Genomic DNA, 12,617 nt, shown 5'->3' on the forward strand with positions numbered 1-12,617 from the left:
AAACAGATCTCCAGAACTTTTTTAACTTGCAAAACTGAAAGTCTATACCCATTAAACAACTCTCCTTTCCCCCACCTCTCATAAGTTAATTTTTATACATAGGATAGAATAACATTTACTCAAGTTTCTAACATTTCCACTCTGTCTCAACTCCATTTCCTTTTCTTTTCTTTTTTTTCTGAGACAAGGCCTTGCTGTGTTACCCAAGCTGGAGTACGCAGTGGTGTGATCTCAGCTCACTTCAGCCTCTGCCTCCTGGGCTCAAGTGATGTTCCCACCTCAGCCTCCTAAGTAGCTGGAACTATAGGGACATGCCATCACACCCAGCTAATTTTTGTATTTTTAGTGGAGATGGGGTTTCACCATATTGCCCAGGCTGGTCTTGAACTCCTGGGCTCAAGCAATCCACCCTCCTTAGCCTCCCAAAGTGCTGGAATTATAGGCGTGAGCCAATGTGCCCAGCTTGGAATTCTTTTTAAAAGGGGAAATTAAAGGCATCTGTTGGATGAAGCACTTCTATGCCTTGAATTTTTTTAAAAAAATCTTTTTTGTTGTTGTTGTTTTGTTTTGTTTTTTAGAGACAGAGTCTTGCTCTGTCACCTAAGCTACAGTGCAGTAGAGCCATCGTAATTCACTGCAGCCTCCAATTCCTGGGCTCAAGCAATCGTTGCCACTCAGCATTCCAAGTAGCTAGGACTACGGGCGTGTGTCCCCATGCTTGGTTAATTAAAAAAATTAAATGGAGATGGGGTCTTGCCATGTTGCCTGGGCTAATCTCAAACTCTTGGCCTGAGAGCATTAAAACACTTTACAAGTAATTATCTGGGCTTCTGATATTCATGGTATTGAAATTTCTGATTTTTTCTGCACCAAATCTCTAATATTACCAAAGTTAATAATTTTCTACTTGTATTTTTCAAATTGTTCCTTCTTTAAAAAGAAAATAGTAAAAGCACCTCATTGACTCACTGCAACTCATTGAGACAGTGCAATTACATGGCACTTAAGTGTCTCAACAAATTTTCATAGGAATTGTACAGAATACATATTTTTGACTCACTGCAACTACATGCCAATTAAGTATTCAATTAATCTTCACAGGAATTGTACAGAGTACTTATTATTCCTATTTTACAGATGAGAATACTGAGCTGGAAGAAGGAAATAACTTATCAAAGATCATACAGATAATAACCAGCAGAACTGGAATTCGCACTCTGGAAATACTCTGGTCTTGTAAACCAGAAATGGAGAATCCCCTCCCCAGGACAACTCAGGAAAAAAGCATTCCCACTTAACTATCAACACCCAAAGCTGAAATTCTAATTAAACTACTCCCTGAATTTTTTCTCAGCACACACTTTAACTACCATGTCAGTACTAATCAACTAGCACTAATACATTAGTGCTTTTATGTACTTTGTGCATTACTGCTAGTCTCCATGGATAAGGTGGGGAATCAACATGGTTTGTTGACTTCAAAAGGCATATATTCTTCATTCTCATTAAACTATGGAAAATATTTTTCTTAATCAAACAAACGCATATAATACAACCCATATCTATGTTCTGACATCCTAGAACTAGCAGATATCCCTGTGCTGAATCTACATGCAAATTTCTTCTGATCAAGAAAACCTGTTAGCCCTAAATCCCTACAGACATCAGCCCTGAAATTACCCGCTTGTGCAGACGTTCTGCTTCCTCTTGATAGGCAGCAAGTTGCTGTTTCCATTGTTTCACATTGGCAGTGGACTCCAGCAGGGCTGCAGTGAGTTTGGCATTATTTCCTTTGAGGGTAGCCAGTTCAGCCTCCCAATGTTTGCTGATTGCTGAACTAAAATAAAACAAAAAGAAAATTCTATCCATTACACCAACTACTGTTACCTTGAAGAGACAGCAAGACTCAGTTCTATTGTAGGGTTTATAGTCTAAGAATGTTTTCTTTTCTTTTTTTTTTTTTTTTTTTTTTTTTGAGATGCAGTCTCGCCCTGTCACCCAGGCTGGAGTGTACTGGCGCAATCTTGGCTCACTGCAACCTCTGCCTCCTGGGTTCAAGCAATTCTCCTGCCTCAGCCTCCCGAGTAGCTGGGACTACAGGCGCGCGCCACCATGCCCTGTTAATTTTTTTGTATTTTTTTAGTACAGACAGGGTTTCGCCATGTTGGCCAGGCTGGTCTTGAACTCCTGACCTCAGGTGATCCACCTGCCTCAGCCTCCCAAAGTACTGGGATTACAGGCGTGAGCCACTGCGACCAGCCCTAAGAATGTTTTCAAAGACAACCCCAAAATACTAAAAAACACAAATACTTCTGCAAAATATTCCTAGAAAAGAAAACCTGGCAAGTGAAGAAATACAAAAAGTACCCAAGTACCAGGCTTAACGTGGAATGTTTCCCACCTTCATTATGACAGATACAGTTATCTACAGAAGAGTTTCCACCCATTCTCTTTTAAGGAATAAACATTATAGCCTGAAAAACATCATTAAAAAAACCTAACGATGTATTATATTTTTTACGTGTGTCAAACCCTAAAGTACAATGTTATTCCTTAATGAAAACATATGAGGATGCTTAAATGTCATAAGGTTTGGGATATGTAATGTAGTATTTCTTTTGAAATTGTTATTGATTTATTTCATCTTATTCAGGACCTTAAAATGTCAAAAATACAAACATTTGCTACAATAAACTGATTTCATAGGAAAGGCTATGCCTAGAAACTGGTTCTAATGACTTGACTTCTGATATAATTCCAGTGTCATAAATAGAAGACTAAAGCAATCACCTTTTTTCCTCATTTAATATTCTACTTGATAAGTTACTACAGTTAAGTATCTCAACTAAAACACTTTTCTACTACAAGACAATTCTTTTAGTTGGAAAGACTCCTCTTGAAAATTCCTTTCTTAACTTTCCAATGAAGAAAGAATTGCCTCATTAGAAAGAAAAAGGTTGTTTCTCTTTCTCATTATTGAAGTTTATTTCTATTAGTAAAATTCTACTAACCTCATCCCATTAACTAACTAGTGAGGCTTATAGCTTTCTTCAATCACCATTTTTTGGGGGTTTGATAAGTCATTTGTATTCTAGGGTAAATTTGATGGATTGATATTTTATAGTAATTTTAGTATATATTTTATTTAAAAAGCATAGTTTTCATCACCAAGATTTCTAAAGCTTATCACCAGAAATATGACATATCGGCATCATGAACCCCGATATGATGTACAGAGAACGACACAAGATTGTGTCTGTAGTATTCTTGCAATAAATGCGTAACTTCAGTCAAATAATGAGAAAATGTCATATAAACCCAAACTGAGGGACAATCTGTAAAATAACTGAAATTCTTCAAACATGTGAAGAAAATGAAGGAAACAGAAAATAACAGTTAAATGCAAGGTGGGATCTTGGGTAGGTTCCTAGAACAGAAAGGGAACATTGGTGAAAACTGAGGGTTAGTAGTATTGTATCAACGCTACTGTCCTGGATTTGATCATTGTATTACAGTTACACAAGATGTTAACATTAAGGGAAGCTGGGTGAAGTGTATATGGGCACTCTGTACAGTTTTTGTGATTTTTCTGTAAGTCTAAGATTAGTTTAAAATGAAAAGTTAAAAATATTCCTGAAGTTTACTAAGTGAGAAAATATTATCAAAACACGAAAGGACAGAATCAAGCAACAAGCTAAGCTATTAATTTAACAATCCATTTCTATCCTGAAAAAGCTCTTTTCTTATTCTTCCTTTGTGAAATGATTTTTCAGATTCATGTCTTCTGAGCAAAGCATGCATGGATTCACCTGCTCTAACTGAATTATAGATTTTTCTTTAAACCACCTACCAGTTTTTCCCCTACAGAGATGCGTTTTATTTAAATGGAAACTTCAATCTGACAACTGAAATCTTAGTGAACTAATTTAAATACTTGTTATATGTCAACAGCAAACCCCTTTAAAAATTAACTAGAAGAAAAAATGATTATTTACTCCTAAAATCCATTTGTCAAAATTACCCAATTATAAAGTAAAATGGATTACCACATATTTATAGCGGGAGAAATAAATAATTTTAAAACGAGGGTATTTTTCTATTATATTTATCTGGGTTTTATTTTATAGTCAATAGACAGTAAAATCCATCAAGCATTTTATAACTGCTTACATCACAAGTATTCAGTAATTATCTGTGTAACCTCGGACCCAACATTCAAGCACTTTGGTTCTCAGTTCTTTATATGTCAAATAAATAGATCAGTCAAGATCTGTATTATCCAAATATTAGCATGTGGCTATTTAAATGTAATAGTTCAAAATTAAAGTAAAAAATTCAGCTTTGCTTTGAATTTGAGACACATTTCATGCACTCAACAGCCACACACGACTGGTGGCTACCACCCTGGACAGCAAAGATACAGAACATTTCATCATGACAAAAAGTTCTACTGAACAGTACTGTTCAAGAGGATCCTTACATTCTGCCTTTTCTTTCTTTCTTTCTTTCTTTGAGATGGAGTTTCGCTCTTGTTGCCCAGGCTGGAGTGCAATGGCGCAATCTCAGCTCACGCAACCTCTGCCTTCCAGGTTGAAGCAATTCTCCTGCCTCAGCCTCCCAAGTAGCTGGGATTACAGATGCCTGCCACCATGCCCAGCTATTTTTTTTTTTTTTTTTTTTTTTAGTAGAGGTAGGGTTTCACCAGGTTGGCCAGGCTGGTCGCTAACTCCTGACCTCAGGTGATCCACCCGCCTCGACCTTCCAAAGTGCTGGGATTACAGGCGCGAGCCATCATGCCCGGCCCTGATTGCCTCTTCGATTCTGTGCGTGAGGCTGAACCGTGTCCCTCCAAAACTCATATGTTGAAGTCCTAACTCCCAGGATCTCACAGTATGACTGTATTTGGAGATAGAGTCTTTAAAGAGGTAATTAAGATTTAATGTGATCATTAGGGTGGGCCATAATCCAGTATAAATGATGTCCTTACAAGAGGAGGAGATTAGGACACAGACACATGAACACAGAAAGAGACGACAGCCATTTACAAGACGAGGAGAGAGGCCTCGGAAGAAATGACCCTGCAGATGCCTTGATCTCAGACTTCTAGCCTCCAGAACTATAAGAACATAGATTTCTATAGTTTAAGCCATGCAGTCTACAGCATTTTTTAGGACAACTCAAGCAAACTAATAAACATAATTTTTTAAACCCACACTATGTAGCCTATCAATTTGCCTCATCTTCCTGAAGTACATGGATTATATTTCCTGTTCTAATCAAGCTGGCTTTTCTGTGATGAGCTCTTCTTCTCAATCAGATTCTCATTTTTTTCTATGAATTTTTGTCCAATTTTTCTATATTCAGAATCCGTTTATCAGACTGCATTTTTTCCTTTCATTGATTCAAGTTTTCTCCAACAAGTATTTTCCAGTTATTACACCCATCCTTTCACTTACCAGCAAAACCTGGTGCTTGCCAATCTGTGCATGCTTAGCCAATGCGCTGACTAAATGAAAAGTAAAGGTATTCACTATGAAATCAGTGCAAGGCCAACCTCAGATCAAATCAATTAATGAGTAGTAAATTTTATAACACTAATTTTAATAAAATTTTCAACACTAATAAAAACCTCAAATATAAATATTTTAGCTCTCACATCAGGGATGGAATTTCACACTAGTTTTGGGTAGCAGAATCATATGGAGTTCCTTGACTCCCATTTTAAACTTATCAGGCATGCATATACGATAACAGGGATTTCATCTATAAAACACTGTAGACCTGGAACATGGAGAATCTACAACAAACCTGTTTAAGAAAAGGTTGGTATTCCTGAACAAGCTGCCTTGTTTTGGTGTAATTTACAAGTTAATATCGTTGGCAGAAGTACTTTTTATATGAGTAGTCTAGGTAGTTATAACAACACATCAATTATTTTAAAATGCTTGATTGTTGGAAGTATATGTTTAAAGTAGGTTAGTAGATTCTTCAAATTCATCCTAGCATTTTCCAGTATTTTCATATTTGGTTGGTATTTAGACCCAAGGAAGCTCAAGTTTAAGATACAACTCTGGTAAAATCTTGAAATATACTATATGTTAATGATAAAATCTAGGTAAGTGTAATCATTTTATTTTCTACCTGTATCAAGAAGATAACTTCACAATTTCATGTTTGGAGTGGTAATTATGAGCAAGATGGCTACCAAAAGCATTTCTAAGGCTCTTGGGAGCCAGAGATACAAAAGGGGATTTGTACCCTCTTGCAGGCGCTTTACCACAGACTTCTATCAGGTTCTCAGGAGAAAGATTAGAGAGGCAGACAGAGAGACTAGAGAAAGGATCCTGGATGAGGGGAGAGACTTCCATTTGAGAAATTCACAAAGTCTAGCCAAGACCCTTCTTCTCCACAGGACCAAAATCTTAAGCCAGTGGGAGAAGGATACCCTTAAATCCTGTCATTCTCCCACTTAACCTGGATTCAGGCAAAGACCTGTTATGGCTGGGGGTAAAGAAAATAAAACACTGTAACTCTGTGAGAGGAACAGAAAACAGTCCTGGATTCAGAGGTCTCTAACCTGTGGGACACAGGCAGGAAACTCCTACTTAAGACTCTCAACTATCACAAGGCTGAATTTACCTGCTACTGGGAAGAGGGACAGGATCACTGAGAAAGCCTCATTTCTGAGATCCTGGGACAAAGGATCTACCCAAGATGGAGGCTGGACAAAAACAGAGAACCCCATTCTGTCCTCTATTATAGCAGCCTTCCATTGCAGGAAGGTCAAGACTGTAGAGACAGACCTTCTTTGAGGTGTGCACACACACAAAAAAGACCAAAAGATGAGTGTCGAGCAGTGAGTAGAACCCTCTAGCAACCCTAAGCACAAGGTAATGCTAGAGATGTTTAAAGGCTATAGCATACTCATAGTAACCATACCAACAACAAAATCAAAATCCATTTCAACCCCTGAATGGACTAACTTTCATATTAACAGCCTAGCAGAAGAGTCACACCCATTTCTAGGAGGAAATAGTGTTCATCATTACTGTCCTCCACACAATGTTTGGCATTCAGTGAAAAAAAAAATTACAAGATGTATCAAAAAGCAAGAAAAAAAAAACACTCCTCACAGTCAAGAGAGAAAGCAATCAACAGAATCATACTCAGAGATTAATTTGATCTTGATCTTGAATAAATCAAAGAAGGAAGTAAGATAGCCATGTTAAAGGTGTTAGTGGAAAGAAGGACATCACGTTCACTCAGATTGTGAATTTTAGCAGAGCGATGAAAACTATGGGAAAGAATCCAACAGAAATGTTAGAAATACAGAACATAACAACAGAGATGAAGAATGCCTTTGACAGGCTCAGTGAACTTGACATAGCTGCATAAAGTCGGTGAACATGAAAACAGGTCAACAGAAATCAGCCAAACTGAAACACAAAGAGAAAAAAGAAAAAGAGTTTCTACGATATGAAGGGCCATGTAAACTGTCTAACAAATGTTTAACTAGAATCATAGGAGAAGAGAGAAGGGCAGAGGAAATATCTGAAGACATAAAGGCTGGGTATTTTCAAAAAATAAAAGACATGAAACCACAGATGCAAAAAGTACAAAAACATATTATACATAGAGGAACAAAAATAACAATTACAGTAGCTCCTTATTCATTGTTTCTCTTTCTGTGGTTCCAGTTACACATGGTCAACTATAGTCTGAAAAATTACAGTATGATAAAATATTTTGAGAAAGGAAGAGACCACATTCACATAACTTTTATTACAGTATATTCCTATAATTGTCCTACTTTATTATTAGTTCATGTTGTTAATCTCTTACTGTGCCTACTGTAGAAATTAAACTTTATCACAGATATGTATCTACAGAAAAAAACATAAACATAAACCCTACATATAGGGTTCAGTACTATCCACGGTTTCAGGCATCCACTGGGAGTATTGCAATATATCCCCTGTGGTTAAGGAGGGACTACTGTATAGTAATACTTCATCACAGACGATGCAATCCAGAAGACAGTGGAGTGACAGTGTTGAAAGAAAACAATTCTCATCCTAGAATTCTACACATAGGAAAAATATCTTTCAAAATGAAGGTGAAATAAAGAGTTTTTCAGGTAAACAAGAGCTCAGATAATTTATTACTAGAAGACGTGTCCTACAAGAAATAGTAAAGAAAGTTCTTTAAGTGAGAGTATGATCCCAGAGAGAAATGTAGATCTACACAAAGAGATGAAAATATCTGAAAATTATTAAAATGAAGATAATTATAAAAGGTCCAAAGGTATGATAATTCAAAGGAGAAATAACAGTCTTTTAAACAAATGGTGCTAAAACAATTGGATAACCACATACAAACATCAATAAATCTCAACCCATATCTCATGGTCTATACACAAATTAAAAATATAAAACTTCTATAAAATATAAAACTTGAAAAAATTCTTTGTGACCTTGGGTTAGGCAAAAATTTCTTAGATATTATACAATACCAAAAACATGGTCCACTAAAAAAACTGATCACAGGAACTTCATAAACTTAAAAACTTCTCTTTAAACAACACTATTTAAAAATTGAAGAGGCCAAGGGGTTGGCTCATGCCTGTAATCCCAGCACTTTGGGAGGCCAACGCGGGTGGATCACTTGAGGCCAGGAGTTTGAGAACAGACTGGCCAACATGGCAAAACTCGTCTCTACTAAAAATACAAAAATTAGCTGGATGTGGTGGTGGGCACCTGTAATCCCAGCTACTCAGGAGGCTGACGCATGAGAACTGCTTGAACCCAGGAGGCAGAGGTTGCAGTGAGCCGAGATCATGCCACTGCACTCCAGCCTGGTTGATGAAGCAAGATGTAATGACCAGGCATGGTGGCTCATGCCTATAATCCCAGCACTTTGGGAGGCCAAGGTGGGCAGATCACTTGAGGCCAGGAGTTTGAGACCAGCCTGGTCAATAAGGTGAAACCCCACCTCTACTAAAAATACAAAATTAGCCAGGCATGGTGGTGCATACCTGCATTCCTAGCTACTCCAGAGGCTAAGACAGGAAAACCACTTGAACTGGGGAAGCAGAGGTTGTGGTGAGCCAAGACTGCTCCCTTGCACCCCAGCCTAGGCGACAGGGCAAGACATCTCAAAAAAAAAAAAAAAAAAAAAAAAAAAAGGAGAAAACCTTTGTGACATTGGATCTGCAATGATTTCTTGAATATGATATCATAAAAGCACAGGCAACAAAAGAAAAAACAGATAAGGCGGACTACATAAAAATGAAAAACTTCCATGTGCCAAAGGACACAATCAACAGAGTGAAAAGGCAGTCCGTGGAACAGGAGAAAATATTTGCAAATCATCTTATCTGATAAGGGATTAAAATCTAGAATACATAAATAACTCCTATAACTCAACAATAACAATTTAAAAATGAGCAAAGAACTTGAATAGACATTTTCCCAAAGAAGAGAAACAAACAGGCGCTAAGCACTTGAAAAGATGTTTAACATCATTATCATCATGGAAATGCAAACCCAAACCACAATGAGACACCACCTCACATCCACTAGGATGGTACTATCGAAAAACAAAATCAGTGTTGGGTTGGTGAGGATGTGGAGAAAGTGGAACCCTAGTACACTGTGGGCAGGAACGTAAAATGGTGTAGCTGCTGTGGAAAACAGTATGGCTGTTCCTCAAAAATTTAGAATTATATGATCCAGCAATTCTACTTCTAGGTATATGCCCAAAAGCAGTGAAGCAGGGTCTCAAATAATTTTCTTTTTACAATTTTCTTTTTTCTTAGATACCAAAAATAAATTTTTATAATAAAACATAGGTATTATAAATTTGAATCTGAGAACATTCTTGCTTCTTCTATTTTATGAGCTGCTCCTTTAATGATCTGTCTTTCTAGAGCAGTATGAAATACAACTTAGGGCCAGGCATGGTGGCTCATGCCTGTAATCCCAGCACTTTGGGAGGCCAAGGCGGACGGACCACCTGAGGCTGGGAGTTTGAGACCAGCCTGACCAACATGGAGAATCCACGTCTCTACTAAAAATACAAAATTAGCTAGGCGTGGTGGCGCATGCCTGTAATCCCAGCTACTAGGGAGGCTGAGGCATGAGAATCGCTTGAACCCAGGAGGCGGAGGCTACAGTGAGCTGAGATCACACCATTGCATTCTGGCCTGGGTAACAAGAGTGAAACTCTGTCTCAAAAAAAAAAAAAAAAAAAAAAAGAAAGAAATACAATTTAGGAAGTAAAATGTTGTTGATTTTTGTTAATCTTCCCTGTTCTTTGTAGCTTCTTCATATATTCCTTTCATCAAGTATAATAAATGCTCCTATTAGAATACCCTACACAACTTCAACTTATAATAAATTCCAAATACCCACACCTCTCAATACTTTGCACATTAATTTTGAAAAAAAATTTTCCTTTCTTTAATCTTCAAATCTAAGATATCACATTTCTCCTCCATTAGACTTACGTTTGGCAACAATTAATACCTTAGGATTAATTCTGACAACAAAATTTTCAGTTAGCATCTCACATTTCAGGAATACTTGTTTAGAACTGTTGGGGTTCTCTGTTAATTTGGTTTCTTTTTTTATAGGTACAGTTTTGGTAGTTTTACCTTAAGAAAGCTGTGCACAAAGAAATCACTAAATTGCTTAGTTGGAGTGACCAGTGATTCAGAAGATGTACTGAAACACCATTATGATCTCACATCTGAACACTGGAATAAGGGCAAACCAATTCTTTATTCTTGTGGCTGTTCAGTAAAGTTTCCCTTCAAAATGGACCAGCTGGTTTCCTGTTGGCTTCAAATCTAGAGGGAGTTCCAAACACTTCAAAAACACCATTTGAAAGGTTCCTTAAACTGGAATTTTACAGTTTAAGTCAAAGTTCTGAAGTCAAAGTTCTGGCCAGGCACAGTGGCTGATACCTATAATCCTAGCACTTTGGGAGGCAGAGGCGGGCAGATCACTTGAGCTCAGGAGTTCGAGGCCAGCCTGGCCAACATGGTGAAACCCAACTTCTACCAAAAATAGAAAAATTAGCCGGGCGTGGTGGCACATGCCTATACTCCCAGCTACCTGTGGGACTAAGGCAAGAGGACTGCTTGAACCCAAGAGGTCACGGCTGCAGTGAGCCGAGATGGCACCACTGCACTCCAGCCTGGGTGACAAAGGGAGACCCTGTCTCAAACATAAAGTAAAAATAAAGTCAAAGTTGTTCTATGAGAAGGTATTAAACTTCATTAAATTAGCTATGTAAAATCAAGAAAAAGTACTTCAAAAGGCTCTATTTTCAAAATAAGAGCTTAATGTATGAGCAATATACTTATCTAACCTGCACAGTGAATGCTACATGTAAATGGTCACTTGCAGAGTCTAAGAAAGCTGCCTCTCTCCCATTCCTCCAGGGCCTAGGACCCACTATTAGAGTCTCTATAATGGTAACACCTTGCATGTACTTTTTAGGCATGTTAATTATGTATAACTGAGAAAAATACTCTGATACTCTTTCAAAAAACAATTTAAATACAGGGTGCAGCTAGGTGCGGTGGCTCATGCCTGTAATCCCAGCACTTTGGGAGGCCAAGGCGGGTGGATCACTTGAGGTCAGGAGTTCAAGACCAGCCTGGCCAACATGGTGAAACCCCACCGCTACTAAAAATACAAAAATTAGCCGGGTGTGGTGGCAGATGCCTGTAATCCCAGCTACTTGAGAGGCTGAGGCAGGAGAACTGCTTGAACCTGGGAGGAGGAGGTTGCACTGAGTGGAGATCATGCCACAGCACTCCAGCCTGGGCGACAGAGCATGACTCCATCTCAAAAAAATAAATTAAATTAAATTAAAATAAAATAAATAGGTTGCAGTAGGTTTTTTTCTTAACATTATTCTCTGTATCGGTAGTGGGGTCAATCCCTAACTATGAAAGCACTCTGCAGCACTGCTTATCTCAGGATCTGCCTGCTGGGTTGTCTCCTCACTTCCCATTCCAAAACTGTGAACGCAGAAGCAACCAATATTGACTTAAAACTACTTGTGTCCAGCCTACTAAAAAATACTTGGAACACTGCAGAGTAAGATAAGCTCAGGAAAGCAACCTCTTAAAGTTATTCGTGTTTATAAGCTTATTCCTGAGCTGTGCATTTGAGGATCTGAGAACTGAACAGTGGCATATTCCATTACCCAAGTCTCAGACTGGTTAATGTGTAGTGCACACATGGGACAGATGCAAATAGTCCTGCAAGAAGACTTGAAAACTGAACTGGTATCAGAACTGCAGCTCACAGAAGGCTCATGGAAACTTGCAACTGTTGAACCTAACTAACTATGGTCCCCTAAAACAACAATATCAACATTCTCCATAGGATATAAACAAGACCCAGTGTCTCATAACATAATAGACAAAATATCTGGAATACAATTCAAAATTAGTTGACACATAAAGAATGAGGAAAATCTGAAGTTGTGTGGACAATGATAGTTCAATAGACATCAGTGACGAGATGACACAGATGTTGGAATTATCTCACAAAGACATTAAAGCAGTTATGAAAATGCTATAACAACTAAGGGCAAATACA

General features: G+C 37.9%; 1 protein-coding gene across 1 annotated transcript in view; it reads right to left on the reverse strand.

Annotated features, from left to right (window-relative positions):
• HOMER1 (homer scaffold protein 1) overlaps positions 1-12,617 on the reverse strand; it is a 140,790-nt gene that overhangs the window by 26,577 nt on the left and 101,596 nt on the right. Inside the window, exon 6 of the mRNA XM_003261518.4 lies at positions 1,681-1,837. Coding sequence (XP_003261566.1) covers positions 1,681-1,837 — 157 coding nt within the window. The remainder of the gene's footprint in view (positions 1-1,680; positions 1,838-12,617) is intronic.

Source organism: Nomascus leucogenys, chromosome 2, assembly GCF_006542625.1.
Source record: "Nomascus leucogenys isolate Asia chromosome 2, Asia_NLE_v1, whole genome shotgun sequence".
In the NCBI taxonomy this organism is placed as follows: Eukaryota; Metazoa; Chordata; class Mammalia; order Primates; family Hylobatidae; genus Nomascus; species Nomascus leucogenys.